Raw genomic sequence first — 21,350 nt, 5'->3', positions numbered from 1 at the left:
TTATCTAGGTTGACCATATAAATTATCTTCCACACTGTCACAGTGTGAAAGGGGTACTATTTTTTAATTTTAATTTTTTGGATACCCTGCACGGCATGTGGGATCCTAGTTTCCCACTCAGGGAGTGAAACTGTGTCCCCTGCATTGGAAGCGTGGAGTCTTAACCACTGGACCACCAGGGAAGTCCTCCGAAAGGGGTACTATTAACCATTACAGCAGGACAACAGGTATAAAGCAGGACTGTCCTAAGCATCCCCTGAACATTTTTTTAAAAATATTTATTTATTTAAAAATATTTATTTATTTATTTATTTAATTTTACTTGTTTTTGGCTGTGTTGGGTCTCCATTGTTGTGTGCAGGCTTTCTCTAGTTGCAGCGAGCAGGGGCTAGTCTTCATTGCAATGCATGGGCTTCTCATTGTGGTGGCTTCTCTTGTTGCAGAGTATGGGCTCTAGGCACGCGGGCTTCAGTAGCTGTGGCACGTGGGCTCAGTAGTTGTGGCTCATGGGCCCTAGAGAGCAGGCTCAGTAGTTGTGGCGCACGGGCTTAGTTGCTCCAAGGCATGTGGGATCTTCCCAGACCAGGGCTTGAAGCCGTGTCCCCTGCATTGGCAGATTCTTAACCACCAGGGAGGTCTCAGAACATTCTTAACCTCTTGTTAACAATGAGGGAGGTACACTTCCTCCTGTTTGCTGGCTCATTCCAGGAAGCATTTTAACATGCTAATACTTTCCTTTCTTAAAACCAACAAATGAGCCAAAAGCTAAAAAACTTCTTTCTACCACATTGCCTTCCAGCTACCGCCTCTTCTGCTCTTCTTCATAAGCTCTGACCATAAGTAAACCCCTTCCTCACTCCCGTTTACCCCTCCATCGACTGCAAAACGACCTCCACCTTTACTACTTTTCAGGTGAAAGTGCTTCCACCAAGGTCACCAGTGGGTGATCTAGTGAATACTTTCAGTCCTTATTTTACTTGACTCTCAGTAGCATTTGATATTTTGTATCAAAATACAAAATTCTTTTTTGGAAACCCCCCCTTTTTTTGGAACCCCCCCTCTTCCTTTAGCTTTGGGACACCACTCCAGTTATTTTCTTCTCTCTCTCTTGCGTTTACCCACTCTCTTCAGAGATTCTCCTTTTCTCTTGTTCCTTAGGTGATGTTCAGCCTGTAGGTTCTGTCCTAGAACCGCGTCCTTTCTCACTCTACAGTGGCCCCACAATTGCCTTCTGGAAGGGCTGGAGACCTCAGTCTGGCATCTCTAGCCCAGAGCTCTCTTTGGAGCTCGGATCCATTTTTCCCATTTTGTACTGAACATCTCTGCTTGGCTGTCCCACAGGAACAGCAAACTTGACAACTCCTCATCCTCTCCATTTCAGAGAAGGGCAGCCACTGTCCACCAAGTTACCTATGCTAAAAATTTGAGAATTATCCTCCAACAATTTCCCTCACTTCCACTTCCAATCATGTACGAATCTCCATCTATTCTGCCTCCTTCGTAGCTCTCAAATCCCTACTTCTCTCCATTCCCTCTGCCATTGTTTCAGTTCCTGTCAAATCATCTGCCTGTTGATTACTGTTCCCAGAAGCAGCTTCTTGCTTTCGGTCTTGTTCCTCTCCATTGTCTCTCTCCAAATTGTAGTTGCGTGATCTTTTATTTTTAATTTATTGATTTATTTTTAAAACTTTGGCTGTGCTGGGTCTTCGTTGTGGCACACAGGCTCTTTGTTGTGGTGTGGGGGGCTTAGTTGCTCTGCGGCATGTGGGATCTTAGTTTCCTGACCAGGGATCGAACCTGTGTCCCCTGCATTGGAAGGCAGATTCTTAACCACTGGACCACCAGGGAAGTCCCACGTGATGTTTAAATATACAAATCTGATCAGATCACTTTCTGCTGAAAAGTTTTCAATGTCTTCCCATTGCCCTCCAGATAAAGTCCAAACTCCTTAACCCTTATCAAGGACCTTTAGGGTCTAGCCCCTGATTAGATTTTCAGCCTCATCTCTGGTCATTCATTCTCCTTTTCCCCCTTTTCTCTCCACCCACAAGGGCTCAATAGGTATTAGAATGAATGAGTCTCCTTGTGCCTCAATTTCCTCATCTATAAAATGGAGACCTCTGCTTGTCTTGCTATTATGAGGATCAGACATAATATCTGTGACATGCCTGTGGTGGTTCTGGGAACATATTAGACACTTGATAAATTGTAATTTTTAAATAAATGGTAATTTTTATTTGTTAAAATTGATCAATATTCTAAGGAATGATGTCTAAACAAGAATGATGTAAAATAATGACTCTCATTTTTTTTCTAAGTTTGCTGTTGTCGTTTACTGAATGCTAAGGAAACTTGGTAAAGGAGGAAGCAGATTTTTGCCAACATTTTATTACGAAAAGCTTCAAACATGCAGAAAAATTGAGAGGATTTTACAGTGAACACCTATATTCCCTGCTTAGGTTCTTCAGCTAACATTTTACTATATATCAATACATGATTTATATCATATATCTATTCATTTCTCTTTTCATCCCTTTATCCACCTATCCATTAATATCTTATTTTTTGTATGCATTTTACAATTTCAGACATCAGGACACATCCTCCTACATACTTCAGCATTAATGAGAGTTCAATATTCATTTATAATTCCTTTTAAGAATACATTGAAATAAAATTTGCAGACAATGAAACACACAAGACTTAAGCACATACCATTCAAAGAACTGGGCAAATGCCTAAGCCTCTATAACCCAAATCCATATCAAGATGCAGAACATTAATATCACTCCAGAAATGTCCCTCATGCCTCTCCAGTCTATTCCTTCCCCCACTCACTCCCCCAAGGGCAAACACTGTTATGATTTTTTCCCACCAAACATTAGTTTTTTCTGTTCTAGAACTTCAAATAAGTGGAATCAAAGAGTAAGTACTGGGACTTCCCTGGTGACGCAGTGGTTAAGAATCCACCTGCCAATGAAGGGGACACGGGTTTGATCCCTGGTCTGGGGAGATCCCACATGCCGCAGAGCAACTAAGCCCGTGTACCACAACTACTGAGCCTGTGCTCTAGAGCCTGCAAGCCACAACTACTGAGCCCATGTGCCACAACTACTGAAGCCTGTGCGCCTACAGCCTGTGCTCCGCAACAGGAGAAGCCACGATAATGAGAAGCCCGCACAATGCAACGAAGAGTAGGCCCTGCTCACCGCAACTAGAGAAAACCCGTGTGCAGCAACGAAGACCCAGCGTAGTGTAGCCAAAAATAAATAAATAAATAAATAAATAAAAATCTTCAGAAAAGTTGGGAAAAAAAGAGCAAGTACTCCTTTATGTCTGGCTAATTTTGTTCAACATAATATATTTGAGATTCATGCATGTGGTTGTATGTATCAGTAGTTTGTTCCTTTTTATCCCTGAGTAGTAACCCATCGTACAAGTATTCTATGGAGTATTTATCTATTTTTCTGTTGATGGACCCCTGGGCTGTTTCCAATTTGGGGTATTATGAATAAAACTTCTCCAAATAGTCTCATACAAGTAATTTTGTGGATATATAACTTCATTTCTCTTGGATAAATACCTAGGAGTGAAATTGCTAAGGTGGTTAGCTTTATATGAAACTTAGCTTTACAAGAAGCTGCTAGACCTTTTCCCAGTGGTCACGGGAACAGTTTTCAATATGTTAACTAAGTATAACCACAAACAACTAAATTTACTGAGCATTTTCTATGGGCACTGCACATAGAGCTTTACTTAAATACAGCATTTCACTTGATTCTTATACTAAGTCTATGGGGCAGATAGTTTTAATTAATTAATTAATTAATTAATGGCTGTGTTGGGTCTTCATTGCTGCACACGGGTTTTCTCTAGTTGCGGTGAGCAGGGTCTACTCTTCGTTGCATTGTGCGGGCTTCTCATTATCGTGGCTTCTCCTGTTGCGGAGCACAGGCTGTAGGCGCACAGGCTTCAGTAGTTGTGGCACATGGGCTCAGTAGTTGTGGCTTGCAGGCTCTAGAGCACAGGCTCAGTAGTTGTGGTGCACGGGCTTAGTTGCTCTGCGGCATGTGAGATCTTCCCGGGCCAGGGCTCGAACCCGTGTCCCCTGCATTGGCAGGCAGATTCTTAACCACTGCGCCACCAGGGGAGACCTATGGGGCAGATATTATTCTCATTTTATGTGTAAGATAATTGAGGCACAGAGAATTAAATAACTGCCCAAGGTCACACAGCTAACTAAGTGGCCAAGCTTGGATTTGGATCTAAGCAGGTTGGACTCCAGTTCCTATGCCTCATGCTTCCTAATATTTACTAGCAAAACAAAAAAAAAAAAAAAAAAAAAAAGAAGAAAAAGAAGTATAAGAAGAGGCTATTTCTTTTCTCAGGAAATGAAATAATTTCCTAAGAATGAAATTGGTCATGGTAACCAAAAGGTACCACATTCATCAATAAGCACTACGTAAATGTAAATTCTCACCCAGTATTTAGATGTAGTGCCTATGGTAAACAGGGAGATAGACAAATGCCTCCAACAAGGTCTCTTTATCCTCCTGGGAGACTCTTCAAGTTTATCTTTAAAGACACCCTATCTCTCCAACCCTGTGCAAATCCATCTAACTTCTCTTTAGAACATGAAGGGTTAAACTTCAGAGTCTCTTCCTTGGGCTGTTTAATAAGATTATGACGCCTCTCCTCTATAATTAAGAAAGGAGTCTGAGGCTTTACTGGGGAAGTGTACATATAAGATGCCAAGAGGTGGGGAGGTAGAAGAGCATTCCTACCTGTGGTTTCACTAAGCCGTTAGAGCTCAGGCTCAGATCCAGACTTGCCCTGGACTATCTGTAGGAACCTTGAGGCAAGGAGGAGGACCCAAGGGAACACACCTCTTCCTTGGGCTGAGAACCCACCTCTCATCTAGGACTCTGACATTCTCTCTCATCTTTGAAAAGGTCTCTAAACCAGAGGAAGTTAGAAAAAAACAAAGGAGCTATAGATTGGAATTGTTGGTTAGGGAAGGCTAGGAGTCTGAGTCTTCTGAAAACACGTAATAAGTTTATATTTTCATTCTGGCTCCTAGGCCAGGGGCCTTATGAGACAGTTGGTTGAGTATGTGGTGGTTGATATCTCAAGGCCTTCCCTCCTTATTTGTTTTTATTTATTTATTTTTGGCTGCGTTGGGTCTTCGTTGCTGTACGCGGGCTTCCTCCAGTTGCGGCAAGTGGGGGCTACTCTTTGTTGTAGTGCACTGGCTTCTCATTGCGGTGGCTTCTCTTGTTGCAGCGCATGGGCTCTAGGCACGTGGGTTTCAGGAGTTGGGGCACGTGGGCTCAGTAGTTGTGGCTCACAGGCTCTAGAGCGCAGGCTCGGTAGTTGTGGTGCACGGGTTTAGCTGCTCCGCGGCATGCGGGATCTTCCTGGACCAGGGCTCGAACCCATGTCCTCTGCACTGGCAGGTGGATTCTTAACCACTACGCCACCAGGGAAGTCCCTCCTTATTTGTTTTTTAACCATTAAAAAAAAATTCAAGTCTAGTTAATTTACATGTTCAAGTGTACAGCAAAGTGATTCAGTTATACCTTGTTATTTTTTATGGTTCTGGGAAATACCAAATTCTCTCCTCTGGTCACATGTTAGCTACTCCCAACGGATATATTTGTCAGGATCAAGTCCATACACCTTCAGATGGCGAATGAGGACCCTCAACATCTGGGCCCAACCTCTCTCCAGCCTCCTGAACTGCCACTCCTCCCTATGCACTAGATTTGAGGAATTGCTTGCAGGTTCCTGTGGATACCACATTCCACCCATCTGTTTCTCTTCTCTCCTCTCTATTCAGCCTTTTAGGACTGGTTCAAAAGTCACAAACACGGTAACTACTTGCTTACATACACACCCCACCTCCCAATTCTCTTTAGACTGATTCTTCCTCCCAGGCAGAAATGTCTTATTCTACTTTTTTTAAAAAAAAATATTTATTTATTTATTTAATTTAAGAAGTCCTTCTTATTCTACTTTGTATTTCCAGCCTAGCATATAACAAAAATTTCATAAAGCTTTTCTAGTAAGAAAGACATATGGACCAAAACTTTTGAGTAACTAAATACTTTATTTGAACCACCCCAAGAGCTCAATTATTTGTTTTCCTTGCTTCACAGAATGCTATTTTCATCTTGTGGTGAAAAAAAACATTTTTGCCTAGGATGCTAAGAAAACAATTTTTACAAATATTGATACAGGCCGGTTGTCCTCTTTGTCTTCTGAGCCCCCAGTGAGCTTCCTACTGACCAAGGTCTCAGTATCCATCAGAAATATTTTTAGGAAATGTGTGGGGAAGGGACAGATGAGGTGCTTTCCAAACTTAGTATGCCACGAATTTTAATGACAATCAGAATTTTTCTCTGGAAAAGTTTAGAGGAAAAGTAATGTCTCTGAAAACTTCACTTTTCTTCTCTTTAAACTCCAGAACTCCTCTTCCTTTTCTCTCATTTGCCCAGATACAAACTGAACTGTAACTTAGGCCTTACCCAGATGCCTCCTGCTCTGGTCAGACTCCTGCTGATTGGCATCCTGGGGACGCTTAGGGACAAACGTCCTTTTTCTTTAGTGTTTTCTCTACTTAGCAAGTCCAGCCCCTGGCCTCTCCCCTCCCCACCCAGGGAGGAGAACCGGGTGACTCTCCTGCTAACTGGAAGGAATTGGGTGTTGCCAGGCACACAGCCAGGAACTTGAACTCTGCTGAGGAATGGGGTCTGGGCAGCGGCTGACTCCCCAGAGCAGTGCTGGCAGCCAGCTCACAGGGCTTCTGGCTACCTGGGAGGGGGGAAACTTCTCCTCCTGACAAAGGAGCAGTTTGTTCAGTCCTTCCCGCCCCGATTCCTCTCATGCTGCTGTTCACTGCATCCCTGAGCCTTTTGGTAACCCTACCTCTCACCAAAGTTTGCAATTTGTGGTAGACTTCAAAACCTCAGGCTTTACCTCTCCAGAGCTGCACTGCCCTGCAATTTGAAAGCCAACAAAGAGGCTCAAGTTTCCTTAACTCCTTTTCTTTCAGGCTCCTGGAGCTGAACTCTTTGGACCTACATACCAGAAAAGCTCTTTCATCCTATCACCATTTGAAATGTTTCCCCAGCATTTCCGACCTAGAAGCTGACAAAGGAGCTAAACATTCTGTGTTCAGAAACACTCTTCCCAGGACACTCACGCTGGGACACCGCTGATCTTCACTTGGGGAGCCCCTGTTTTCTCAGTTCTAATGGGGACTGATTTTTGCTGTTGTTTACCTTTCTTTGCTCCATCATCATGACATCTTTCTCCTGCTGCTTTTCTCTCCTCTTTTGCTTTTCTTCTTCTTCCGTAATCTGCCTCTCTCTTGGTGGAATTTTCTCTTTGCTTCCCTCTTTATGCTGTTTTATTTTTTCTAGTTAGCTTGCCCCTTCCTCCCCGTCCTGGAAACTTCTTTGTTCCAGGGTTTCACTAGGAGACTTTATGAATCACTAAAGAGTTTCTGGATTGCTAATCCAGGCATGCGGGCAATTTGTTTCTTCTGTTCTAGGTTCTGGTCAAGCCTACTTCTTAACTGTGTGTGTAATCTTCATCCCCCTCCTACTGCTGTTTCCACGCTGCTTCATTAACCTGGAACAATTACCCATCGTCCTTCCAGACAAGGAGGCACCTTTGCTCATTTAAAGTCCTCAACGCTTTAGATTTCTCAGACAGATGGCTGCCCCCAAAATGGCAGATAAAATCAGAGCTACAAAAAAGTTATTAGGAAAAACTTTTCCTTGAGAGTCCTCTGTCTGATTGTTCACATTAGCTATTATTTTGTGGAAAGAGAACTAGATTTAAGAGTCAAAAAAGGGGACTTAAGACTCTGCATTTCCATTGCAGAGGACATGGGTTGGATCCCTCCCTGGCTGGGGAACTAAGATCCCACATGCCGTGCGGCCAAAAAAAAAAAAAAAGTCAAAAAAGTTCCAGTTCTGCTACCTGTTGGCTGTGCAAATCACTTCTCTGGGCTCTTAGCGTCTTCACTGGTGAAATGGGAATGCCTCACGGCAGTGTTGTGTAGATAAAAGCACTTTGCAAACTGTCTTGAGATAGGCTAAATGAGCTGGGATGATGTCCTGATTCCTCTTTAAATCCTTCAAACGTAAAGGGTCATTAAACACTGAGATTTGTTTTGGTCAGTCTATTTTACGTGGGTCTCGGGGAAAGCTAGCAGCTAGGAAAGGTACGGCAATCCTTGTGGTAACATTTGGCTAAAATTGAGGGTATAAACTGTAGGACTTCTTGAGCACAGAGGGTCCTAAGGAATTCTGATTACTTTGGATTTGGAAACCCAGTTTCCGCTGCTGTGGCCCAAGGGAGGTGCTTTGATAAGTGGAATCACTGCAGGTAGGTTCAGCATTCACTTCTCAGACAAGCCTGAAACCTGTTTTTAAAAAAAACGTGTGTGTGGGCCAGAACCAAAGCAGCCTGGGACATTTCAGACGGGCACCACCTCCTCTGGCTGTTTTCAAGGCCACCCAGAGGCCAGGGTCCAGATAAACTGAAAAGTTAAGACAGGACTGCATGGGACTTTCTGCAGGCGCGCTTGTAGCACAGAGGGTGGGAGGGAGGAAAGGAAGGAGGGAAGGAGGGCGTTGGGAGCTGAGGCCCCACCTTTCACTCCAGCACCGGCAGAGCAGGAATGACTCACAGGCACGGGTGCTCAGGTTCCCATAGGTGAGGGACTGACTCCCCTCTCCGGAAAAACGCAGTGCGCTTTCCTCGTGAAGTGGCCTTGGCGGGGTGCTGGAACGCTCCGTCTGCCCGGTCTGGTCTCTGGGGCCAGGGCTGGGTTTCCCTCATGTATGGCAAGAGCCCTATGCGTGCTGTGCTTTTTCTCCTCGGCATACAGCTCACAGGTAAGAGCTCGCGGGCTTCTCTGAGCCTACCTCCTTCACTGCCTACTCTAAAAAGTTAGCTAATTGTTGAAGAAGTTGCAAGAGCTTTGGAGCCTGAGCCACAGTTGCATTTCATTTTAGTTTTGACTTTAGTGAAACTGAAGTGGTGGGTTGTTTGGGGGGAGTTGCTTTTGGAAAAACAGGTTTAGGTGTGTTCTCAGGTGCCAGTGATTCAGGCACAGAGAGAGTTTTCTAATCTCAGGTTACACACCATTTTTTGTGGCTACTCTCAACCTCCCACTGCTGGCAGAACCTAGCACTTCGATTTCTGTGTGTGGGTCTTGCCTGGGGCTCTCGGCAGCACTGGGAAAGCTGAGATTGTTAAGGAGAGAGACCCACTGGGGCTTTGTAACTGCCCCGACATGCACATTCTAAATGTAAATATCATGCTAAAAAAATGCCATGTGGTATAAAGGTGCCAGTGGCGCAGGCAAGCTAAACTGTCTGGGACTGATTAACTCAGTTTCTGCAGAAGACTAGGAACAGTGTGAAATTCACACAACAAGGACACTTTCTGGAAAATACCTGCTAGGGGACCATCAGACACATAACATACAATGCTTAATCTGAATACATGTCTAATTCATGTTCTGATTAGTTCTGATGGTTTGTTTCTGCTTTCAATTTTATTTGCCGATGTTTGTAGTTTGTTTACAGCAGTGTTGAAGTGGGTACCATGAGGCTAGGGTATCATGCTTTGGAGAAAGTGAGAGCGCTGTGTGGTATTTGTAGTTGTTTAAGGAATGGGAGGGTGAAGGTTGCCTGTAGGTAGGAGTATGCAGACTCTGGGTGAAGTGAGTTTGAGTGAGAGCTGAGGCATCTCAGTTCTGTTTGATGCCCTACTCATACTTTTATTTTGGTAGTGTCAGCAGAAATTCTCTTAATACACATCTCCTGTTAACCTTTCCTTTCCCTTTTTTTCATTGCAGCTCTTTGGCCAATAGCAGCTGTGGAAATTTACACTCCCCGTGTGCTGGAGGCTGTCAATGGGACCGATGTTCGGTTAAAATGCACTTTCTCCAGCTTTGCCCCTGTGGGTGATGCTCTAACAGTGACCTGGAATTTCCGTCCTCGAGATGGGGGCCCTGAGCAGTTTGTAAGTAAGGGTCCCTTGGTTAGGAAAATAAGCCAGTCCATTTCTCCTTGCCCTTCCTGTATTTTTCTTAGCAACAAGCACAGGGTAAAGCTGGGAAACAAATCAACAGACAGAACTGAGAGGCTGGCGAAGGGGAAAGCAAGAGGTTCTTGCAGGAGAGCTGCAGATGGGGCAGTCAGGCTTGCTGGCATTTCTCTTCGGGTCCTGCCATCTCAGCCTCCCTTCCCAGGTACCAAATAAGACCTTTGGCCATTTCTCCTCTCTAGGTTTTCTACTACCATGTGGATCCTTTCAGACCCATGAGTGGGCGTTTCAAGGACCGGGTGGTCTGGGATGGGAACCCTGAGCGGTACGATGTCTCCATCCTCCTCTGGAAGCTACAGTTTGATGACAATGGGACATACACCTGCCAGGTGAAGAACCCACCTGATGTTGATGGGCTGATAGGGGAGATCCAGCTCAGCGTTGTGCAAACTGGTAGGTGATGCAGAGAAAAATCGTTTTGGAAAGCGTGAGAGCTTGTAGAAAAGAGAGGGGCAAACTTTTGTGATGGCTGAAAGAGTAGAGAGGGACCAACCCTTTGGATCTGGAAACTGCAGAGGGAGAGTGAAGAGTCCTGGGGTAAAAAAGAGGAAGGCTTTGTTTGGCTGTGGAAAGAAACAGAAAATAAAGGGACCTAAGGAATCTGTTACAAAAATGGCATTGAGATCGTGAAAGGGAGAGGAAGCAACCCTCCGATAAAAGGCTAACACAATAGGTCCATTCATTCACTCATTTATTCACAAGGTACTATTGAGTACCTACTCTACATCAGGCACTGTCCAAAGTTCTTGACATGTACTATCTCATTTAATTCTCGCAACCACTGTTGGAAGCAGATCCCAATAAGGGTAGTTATTGTTTATTGAACACTTCCCATGTGCTAGGGGATTTACATATCATATCTAATCTTTACATATCATATCATTTTATTGTGCTCTTAGTGTGCTCCCCCCCCCACCCATTTTACTAATGAGGAAACCAATGCTCATAGAGGTTATGTCACTTGTCTAAAGTCATGGAGCTCATAAATGGAGTCACTCAGAACTCAAACCCAAGCATCTCTGTCTCCAAAATTGTGCTCCAAACTAAGGCACTGTATTGCCTGCAGTTCTGTAAAGGACAACCTGGAAAACTGCCAGACAACAAAAAGCAAAGACCATAAAACTTACAAGTTGTAAATTTGTGTTTGAGTCACTGCTAGTTTACCAGCTGTAAATAACTTTTCTTTTTCTCCTGTAAAGTGAGAATAATATGGCAAAAATTATGGTGAGGATAAAATGAAGTAATGAAAATAAACCCCCCCAAACTCTTGAATTGTACTGAAAATTATAATAATTACCATATATTGAAACTTTATTATGTGCAGGCACAGCGTGGAACAATTTACATGAGCGATTTTATATTTTATAAGAACTCAAGAAGTGAATATTGTTGTCTCTATTTTATACATTGAAGAAACTGAGGCTCAAAGAAGTTAATTACCCCAAATCACACAGGACCTGGTATTTTTTTTTTTTAGGACCTGGTACTTTAACCTAGCTGTCTCTGCTGTATGCTCTTAACCAACACACAACATTACTACCCAAAACGTAAAAGCCTCTACAGTGGTATCATTTCCTCCTTTCATTCCTAGTATCATCCTTCAAGGCCCTATCAATAGAGAGCTGTATGACCTTGGAGAAGTCATTTGAGTATTGAAAGAAGTAATGTAATGTCTTTGGCTCTCAGTTTCTTATCCTGCAAAATGAACAGGTAGATAAGAACACATGGTTCTTCAACATATTGGGATCACTACTCTTAGAGAACCTAATGAATGCCATAACCCCTGTTTACCACAACAATGTACACACACAATATGACATGGATTCTGTGGGCTTGTGCCCTGCCCGCCCCCCATCTTCCTTCATAGACTCCAGGCTGGGAACCCCTGGGCTAGATATTCTCTAATGTCTTTTCTGGCTCTGAGGGTTCATTGAAATTTAAGTCAGAAATCAAGGTAAAAATTAAGAGACCCAGGCTTCACAGACTCTAGCCTGGTTTAGGGACCCTTCCTTTTGGGTTCTCTCTTGCATCATATATCCACTAGACTATAGTTACTGATTTACTTGTCTATCTTTCCAGTGGGCATGAGTTCCTTGAAGGTAATGTCTCTTTTGGCTTTGTATTTCCATCAGAGTCCCTGGAACATAATAGGCCCTTAATAAGCCTGAATAAATGACTGACTGCATGACAGAGGAGAGAAGGATTCAGTTTAGACACTGGATTCGATTAGGTCAGCAATAACTTTACCCCACTAGGTAGATCAACTGGCCAAGTGGTTCTCAAACTTTTAGCATGCATCAGAATCATCTGGAGGACAAATTAAAACAGATTGCTGGGTGCCCCCTGTAATTCATTAGGCCTGGGGTGGGGCCTGATAGAACTCGCATTTCAAAGTTTTCAAGTAATTCTGTAGCTGCTACTCCTAGAACCAAAGTTTGAGAACCACTAAAGTAGTCTGTATGTTTTTCCTACTTTTTTTTTTTTGGCCACACCATGCAGCATATGGGATCTTAGTTCTCCAACCAGGGACTGAAACTGCATCCCCTGCATTGGAAACACGGAGTCTTAATCACTGGACTGCTAGGGAAATCCCTGTATGGCTTTTCTACTGCTACTAGACTTTACAAAATTAATATCGTAGAAGAAAGGAAGATTTCATTTAAAGATGAAAATACACCCTTAAATGATTCCATTTAAGGAATAATATCTTGGGACTTTCCTGGTGGTGCAGTGGTTAAGAATCCGCCTGCCAATGCAGGGGACACTGGTTTGAGCCCTGGTCCAGGAAGATCCCACATGCCGTGGAGCAACTAAGCCCGTGCGCCACAACTACTGAGCCTGTGCTCTAGAGCCCGTGAGCCACAACTACTGAGCCCGTGTGCCACAACTACTGAAGCCCACGCACCTAGAGCCCGTGCTCCGCGACAAGAGAAGCCACCGCAATGAGAAGTCTGTGCACGGCAACAAAGAACAGGCCCCGCTTGCCGCAACTAGAGAAAGCCCGCACACGGCAACAAAGGCGCAATGCAGCCAAAAATAAATAAATAAAATAAATAAATTTATTTTTTAAAAAAAGGATGAATATCTTTAGATTTCATTATAGTCGTCCTCTTTTCAGAACCCCAACTTGATCTTTTCTCCTTACAGTACGCTTCTCTGAGATCCACTTCCTGGCCCTGGCCATTGGCTCCGCCTGTGCACTGATGGTCATAATAGTAATTGTGGTGGTCCTCTTCCAGCATTTCCGGAAAAAGCGACGGGCTGAAAGAGCTCATAAAGTGGTGGAGATAAAATCGTAAGGCTGGGCAGTTCTGGGAAAGTCTTCTTTTAACACTGTTTTATGGCAACTCTTGGTATTTTATAGTGGGGCTAAATAATTGTTGGACAGATGTTCTTCCTCTTGAGTTAATCTTACATAACAGAATTCAAATTCACAGGATGGATAAATTAGGGTGTGAATTAGTAACTTTAGCTTTTTTTAAATTGAAGTGTAGTTGATTTACAATGTTGTGTTAGTTTAAGGTGTACAGTAAAGTGATTTTTATATATATATATGTATGTATTCTTTTTCAGATTCTTTTCCCTTATAGGTTAATACAAAATATTGAATATAGTTCTCTGTGCTATACAGTAGGTCCTTGTTGGTTCTCTATTTTATATATTATAGCGTGTATATGTTAATCCCAATCTCCTAATTTATCCCTCCCCACTCTTTCAAACAAACAAACCGTAAATTTGTTTTCTATGTCTGTGGGTCTAGTAACTTTAGTTTCTTAATTTTATAGAAGATTTTATTATAAGCTTTCTTTACTATGCAGGATTTGATATTATAAAAATTTACTTATATAAAGCTTTTCTAGGATATTCCCCACTTTAAAAAAAATTAATTAATTAATATTTGGCTGTGTTGGGTCTTTGTTGCTGCACACGGGCTTTCTCTAGTTGCGGTGAGGGGGGCTACTCTTCGTTGCGGTGCGCGGGCTTCTCACTGCGGTGGCTCCTCTTTGTTGCGGAGCACGGGCTCTAGGCGCACGGGCTTCAGTAGTTGTGTCAGGTGGGCTCAGTAGTTGTGGCTCTCGGGTTCTAGAGCGCAGGCTCAGTAGTTGTGGCACACTGGCTTAGTTGCTCTGTGGCATGTGGGATCTTCCCGGACCAGGGCTTGAACCCTTGTCCCCTGGCGGATTCTTAACCACTGCGCCACCAGGGAAGTCCTGGATATTCCTCACTTTTAATGTAAAGCATACATTTCTAAGAACCACTGGGCTGTCAGCAGGGTCTCTATGAATTAGTGCCTAGCAAAGTCAGCCATGCTGATATAAGGTGCATAATATATTTTTTTATTGAGATAAAATTTACATATAATAGAATTCACTATTTAATGTTCACAAAGTTGTGTAACCATCACCACTAATTCCAGAATATTTTCATCACCTCCACAAAAGAAACTCCATACCCTTTAGCCACCACTCCCTATTTTCCTCCCTCACCTGCCCCTGACAACTACTAATCTGCTTTCTGTCTCTATGGATTTGCCTGTTCTGGCCATGTCATATAAAGGGGATCATACAATATGTGACCTTTTACGTCCGGCTTCTTATTTATTTATTTATTTATGGCTGTGCTGGGTCTTCGTTGCTGCGCGCGGGCTTTCTCTAGTTGCGGCGAGCAGGGGCTACTCCTCATTGCGCTGAGCAGGCTTCTCATTGCCGTGGCTCCTCTTTGTAGCAGAGCAGGGGCTCTAGGCGCACAGGATTCAGTAGTTGTGGCTCACGGGCTCTAGAGCACAGGATCAGTAGTTGTGGCGCACGGGCTCATTTGCTCCGCGGCATGTGGGATCTTCCCGGACCAGGGCTTGAACCCGTGTCCCCTGCATTGGCAGGCGGATTCTTAACCACTTTACCACCAGGGAAGCCCTGTCTGGCTTCTTTGACTTAGTATAATGCTTTCAAAGTTCATCTATGTTATAATACTTCATTCTTCCTGTGTCTGCATAATATTCCATTGTATGCATATACCACATTTTGTTCATCCATTCAGTTGATGCACATTTAGGTTTTCCCCACTTTTTGGCTATTTCGATTAATGCTACTATGAACATTCATCTACAAGTTTCATGGGCATATGTTTTCAATTCTCCCGTGTATATAACTAGGAGTGGAATTACTGGGATATGTAGTAACTCTGTGTTACCTTCTAGAGGAATTGCTAGACAGTTTTCCAAAACAGCTGCACCATTTTATATTCCCACCAGCAATGTATGAGGGTGCCAGTTTGTCTACATCCTCAACAGCACTTGTATTGTCTGTCCTTTTGATTATAGTCATCTAGTGGGTGTGAAGTGGTATCTCATTGAAGTTTTCATTTGCATTTTCCTAATGATGCTGAGCATCTTTCCATGTGTTTATTGGCTATTTAAATATCTAATTTGGAGATGCACCTATTCAAATATTTTGCCCACTTTAAATTTAGGTTATTTGTCTTTTTATTGTTAAGTTTTAAGAGTTTTTTTTTTTTGTTTTTGCGGTATGCGGGCCTCTCACTGTTGTGGCCTCTCCCGTTGCGGAGCACAGGCTCCGGACGCGCAGGCTCAGCAGCCATGGCTCACGGGCCCAGCTGCTCCGCGGCATGTGGGATCTTCCCAGACCAAGGCACGAACCTGTGTCCCCTGCATCGGCAGGCGGACTCTCAACCACTGTGCCACCAGGGAAGCCCTACGAGTTTTTCAAAATATATTTTGGAGTAAACAAAAGCGTCTTATTATATATAGGATTTGCAATTATTTTCTCTCCTTCTGTGGGTTGCCTTTACACTATCTTGATTAGTGTCCTTTAAATTTTGAAGAAGTCCAATTTATCTTTTTTTTCTTTTGCTGCTTGTTTTGTTGGTGTCATATCTAAGAAACCACTGTCTAATCCAAGGTCAAAAAGATTTATGCCTATGTTTTCTTCTAAAAGTTTTGCAGTTTAGTTCTTACATTTAGGTCTTTGATTCATTTTGAATCAATTCTTGTATATGGTGTGAAGTAGGAGTTCAAATTTATTCTTTTGCAGTTGTAAATTTTCAGCTGTCCCAGCACCATTTGTTTCTTTTCCTCAAGAAATATTTACTAAATAGAATTGATTTTTAAGGAGACTAATGAACCCAACTCTGAGTTGGTTTGAATAGAATACGATCAATAAAGTTGACTTCTAGGTCACTCTTTTTTTGTTTTTGTTTATTTTTTATTTTATGCTTTTCTTTTTTGAATAGGAAGTAGAATTAGAGGTAGAATAGTAATGGTAAACTAAGGTGTCTGCTTTAAACCTGGAGTTCCAAAATAATATTGTCTTCTAGAAATATTCTGAAAAGTGTCTAAGTTCAGATACCCAGGGTCATGTGGAGGTATGAGTATTATTAGATAGCGCTAATAGGTTTAGTGCTCTGTAAGCTTGGATCTACTCCCAGGTGCATACAATTCTTCCCCAAATTTGGGGGAATATATCACACCTGAACCTTTGTAGGATTTGCCTCCCTTGCTTCTTGCCTTTTTCCCCTGACATTGGTTTCTGCTTCTATGTTACAGAAAAGAAGAAGAAAAGCTCAACCAAGAAAAAAAGGTTTCTGTTTATTTAGAAGACACAGACTAACATTATTATATGGTAAGGTTCACAAATGGGTTCATTTCTTTCCTTAGCTTTTTTTGGCTGCATTGGGTCTTCGTTGCTGTGCGTGGGCTTTCTCTAGTTGCAGTGAGCAGGGCCTACTCTTCCTCGCGGTGCGCGGGTTTCTCATTGCAGTGGCTTCTCTTATTGTGGAGCACGGGCTCTAAGGCAAGGGCTTCAGTAGTTGCAGGACGTGGGCCCTAGAGCACATGGGCTTCATACGTTGCAACACGTGAGGTCAGTAGTTGTGGCTCTCAGGCTGTAGAGCGCAGGCTCGGTAGTTGTGGCTCACAGGCTTAGTTGCTCCGCGGCATGTGTGATCTTCTTGGACCAGGGATCAAACCCGTGTCCCCTGCATTGGCAGGCAGATTCTTAACCACTGTGCCACCAGGGGAGTCCCTCCTTAGCTTTCTTATATGGCTCATTTCTACTGTGGATCTCCCAGATTATATGATATGTGTTTCCTGTATGAAATTAGAGGAGTTGGGCAGAGAGATAAAAGGCTTCTCTTGTGTTATCGATGGCTTCCCCTTTGAGTGTGTTTTGTGCAAAGGATAGGAAGCTAGACCCTACTACCAGTAAAGCTGAGAGAATTCTATGATTATTTGAGGCTTTGGGGTTATATTTACCACCATAAAGAATAATAAATTAACTTTCAACATGTAAATAAATTTTTTTAAATGAAAGAATATCTGCTTTTATTCTTTTGTTTTATTGTAACCTAATCATGGCATTTAAGAGAGTGACTCAATAGATATGCTTGACATTTTGACAGGAGAACTTCTGTATTATTTGGAATTGATTTCTACTACTCTCATTTAGTTATTGGGACTATGAATCCAATTTTAGTGGTGTTTAGTTTTGTTTTTCCAGTTTTTAGGTTTATTAGGCTTAAAAGGTAGGATGATTTATTTTTCATATGATCACAATTTCTTCTATTCTCTGAAGTAGGTCCACTATTATTATTTGCAAAAAGAGCCACATTTTTATAGCCTAAAGCTCCAGTGAAAGTTCTCAAGGATTTATAAAATAGAATATGGAGAAAAATGGTTCTATTGTAAACCTAGAAAAAAAATCTGGTGTCAGAGAGATTTTTACCAAGGGCTATACTTAAGATCAAGCAGATTTTCTAATAAGCCAGAGTCATGGAAAATAAAGATGGAGGCTGTTTAAGATTGAAAAAAATTTAAGGATTCCAAAAAAGAGGGGATATATGTATATATATAGCTGATTCACTTTACTGTACAGCAGAAACTAACACAATATTGTAAAGCAATTATACCCTAATTTAAAAAAAAAGTTTAAAGAAGTAACACAATCAAGTGCAGTGTACGATCCCTGACTGGATGGATACTAATTTGAATAAACTAGTTATAAAAAAGATTTGGGGGGACATTGGGCAAGTCTTAATATGAAAAATTTCAATCTGGACAATAGGGAATTATTGTTAACTTTTGTTAGGTATAATAAGGGTATTGTGGTTACACAGGAAGATATCCCTATTATAAAAATGCATATTGGAGTATTTAGGGTTAAAATGTCAGTAATTTGTTTTAAAAACTTTAGCCCCCACCAATATATGTATTTATAGCAAATAAGGCAAAAAAAAAAAAAAAACTTTAAAATTAAGTGACAGTGAATTCCATACACTGCCTTCTTTACTTTTCTGTATATTTGATTTTTTTTTGCGGTACGTGGGCCTCTCACTGTTGTGGCCTCTCCCGTTGCGGAGCACAGGCTCCGGACGCGCAGGCTCAGCAGCCATGGCTCACGGGCCCAGCCGCTCCGTGGCACGTGGGATCTTCCCGGACCGGGGCACGAACCCGTGTCCCCTACATCGGCAGGCGGACTCTCAACCACTGCGCCACCAGGGAAGCCCCTGTATATTTGATTTTGTTTATAATAAAGGGGTTGGGGTGATGGTGGGGGGGGAGAGAGAGAGAGAGAGAGAGAGAGAGAGAGAGAGAGAGGGAGAGGAATGAATGCATGTGAGTGAGCAGCTATGGATCATCCAAGTGTCCATGCAAGGCAGAGACTATGAATTAAGGACACTGACTCAGAGAAATATGTAATAAGGATCAGGAAATTTCTTTTAAAAGTTAAGTTAGAAGAGGACAAATATACTTATGAATATTTTCCTTCACGATGGAGAATAGATCATATATATATGTATTCATAATGCCAGGTACTCCTATTGCACTCTTGCCATATACATTATCCATTTAAACTTTTGTTTTGTATTTCAGGAAGCTGAAGATTTCCAAGAACAAGAACCCTGAGATAAGTTGGTGTTAATGGAAGCTTTTCTTTGGCTTTTCCAGTTGTGACCTGTCTTCCAACCAGCTCTGCAGTATATAACCACCTAGACAAGCAACGTTCCTCTGGTGCCAGCGTAGGGCCCTTCTTGAGCAGATACCAGCAGACTCACACACAGCCCTGTTACTAAGGTTTTATTTAATTTCAGAGTACAAATATTGTATTTTTTTCAAATGCTCATTAGCTTTTATATACTAGGAAGCTACATTTTTGCCCTTAAACACTCCTTGTGGATTATGATTTGTATACATATCTATTGGCATCAAATGGGATAAAAGTCCACTTGTGTGTCATAACATTTCCTTTAATATATTAGTTTCCTTAGAGCAGCACTCTTGCTACTAAAGTTAACATGTTTACTCTTTCCTTCTCACACTCTCAATTAAAAGGTGAGCTGATTCTCCCAACTGTTTTTGATTGATTAACAGAAAATTCTAAATTCAACCTGTTAAAGAACAGTTTGATTTTTATGGCTCTCCTTAAGTATGGGACACATCTTATTTTATTGAATTTCTTTCAATACCCTAGATGGCAGGTTTTTGTTTTTGTTTGTTTTTGGTCAATTGATCCAAGGTTTACAGTAGTACAAGTCTAAACCACAGAGTAACTAGGGAAGGTTACAGAAGTGCTAGTAGATTGACAAAGGCCACCTCAAGATGAATTGCTTGTCACCTTTTTTCTCTGCTGTGACAAGCAATCAACAGCTCAGATCTTTCATGAGCAGTGAATGACTGTTTAGCTTACTATAGTTTTTCCCCCAATTCAATTATTTATAACAACAGAGCAAAATCTATGCTTATTTGTAGACTGGAATCATTAAGCAGTTAAATGGAGTTTCTGAAGGAGTATATTACAATTAAAAAATTTAGGGCTAGTGAAAAAAATCACCCTAAATGATAATAATTTTGTATGGTGTTATACAAAGTTCTGAGAACTGGAAGACATTAAATTTTTTTCTTTTATTTATTTTTTAATTCAGTTGCTTATTTGGGGGGAGGATTTGGTTTGGGGGCAAAGAAATACCAAAACTAACAGAATGTAACCAACTTTTTTTTTTTTTCTCTTATACTAGTAGATAAAACAAACTTTATAAGTGGGTCATGGAAAGAAGAGTGCTTTTCAAGAACTGTCTAGTCTCCCAGTGTCTTTCCAAACTTAAGCTACTGCAGCACTTATTTAAAGAATAGAAAACATCTAAATGTTTAGGAACCTCTCCCCCTACCGCCTGCCCCCCATGTTTACAGCTTGATATTTTCAGTTTTCACCAACTAGGTTGAAGATGTTATTTCTTTTAAAACTGGAATTTCCAAATAGTTTATCTGTATTTAAAGGTGATGAGCTTTGATATTTTTTCCAATACTAAAAAAAATACCTGGTATAATTTACATGTGAACCTTGATTCAAAATGCATTCCATACCTGTCTCATTTTGCCTTTTATACTGTCTAAAAAAGTACAGTTTCAGTACCCAGTTTTGAAAGTAAAAATTGGATTTAAAGTCTATATTACCTTTCACATTTTCTATTTTTCTCTATAATTCAACCTTTGAAAATATAGTAATTGGGCATTTCTTCAAACAGATGGCCTGGGTGATGTTCCATAAATGTAAAGAGGTAGTTAAAAACTCATGGAAGGTGTTTCCAGCAAAACTTGTAGCTTTTGTGTCTTGGCTAAATATTCAAGGGTTAATATAGCCTGGCTGTTCAGTGTCTTTTACTTGAAGAGAACTTTTGTATTGTAACTTATTTTTTATTGTGCTTTAAACACTATGTAAATAACCTTCAGTAATAAAGCATTACAATTATATAATTTGCTTTTATGCAAATCTAAAATTTTTACACAGCAGGTCACAGAAAACTGATGGGAATACATTTTATCTTCACTGAAAAATTTTCTTAGAGGCAGCCTGGAAGTCAATAATGGATAGAATTAGTTTCTACTGGATAAATAAACCTGTATGAATTTCCACATTGCTTCAAATAACTGAGAATTGGGCACAACCAACTACTTAGTTTGGGGACTCTTTTGAAGGAACAGTATCATCGCTTCCATTTGATACTCTTATATTACCTTAATAGAGAAAACTACCAGCTTTCAAGTCTAGTAAAGGAATGGGAGTTGAAAAACGGAAAGTTATTAACTTTCCCAAAAGCTGAAGCATATTTTCGTTCCTCTCTTGCTTTCATTAAATATACATAGATTCCAGGAGAATAGGTTGACTAATGATTAGAGCAGGGTACCATCCCATCTCTTTTTCAGAAGAATG

At 41.6% G+C, this 21,350-nt stretch overlaps 1 protein-coding gene across 1 annotated transcript; it reads left to right on the top strand.

The window, feature by feature from the left end:
* Positions 1–8,673: 8,673 nt before the first annotated feature.
* Positions 8,674–19,154, top strand: MPZL2 (myelin protein zero like 2). Its single transcript, XM_067751181.1, has 6 exons — positions 8,674–8,909; positions 9,878–10,044; positions 10,311–10,521; positions 13,276–13,423; positions 16,691–16,766; positions 19,016–19,154. Exons 1-5 carry the CDS (start codon positions 8,852–8,854, stop codon positions 16,752–16,754), a joined length of 648 nt encoding a protein of 215 aa, XP_067607282.1. The 5' UTR covers positions 8,674–8,851; the 3' UTR covers positions 16,755–16,766; positions 19,016–19,154.
* Positions 19,155–21,350: the final 2,196 nt, after the last annotated feature.

This window comes from Pseudorca crassidens, chromosome 9 (genome assembly GCF_039906515.1).
Source record: "Pseudorca crassidens isolate mPseCra1 chromosome 9, mPseCra1.hap1, whole genome shotgun sequence".
Taxonomy (NCBI): Eukaryota; Metazoa; Chordata; class Mammalia; order Artiodactyla; family Delphinidae; genus Pseudorca; species Pseudorca crassidens.
This window is presented reverse-complemented; position numbering and strand designations above follow the sequence as displayed.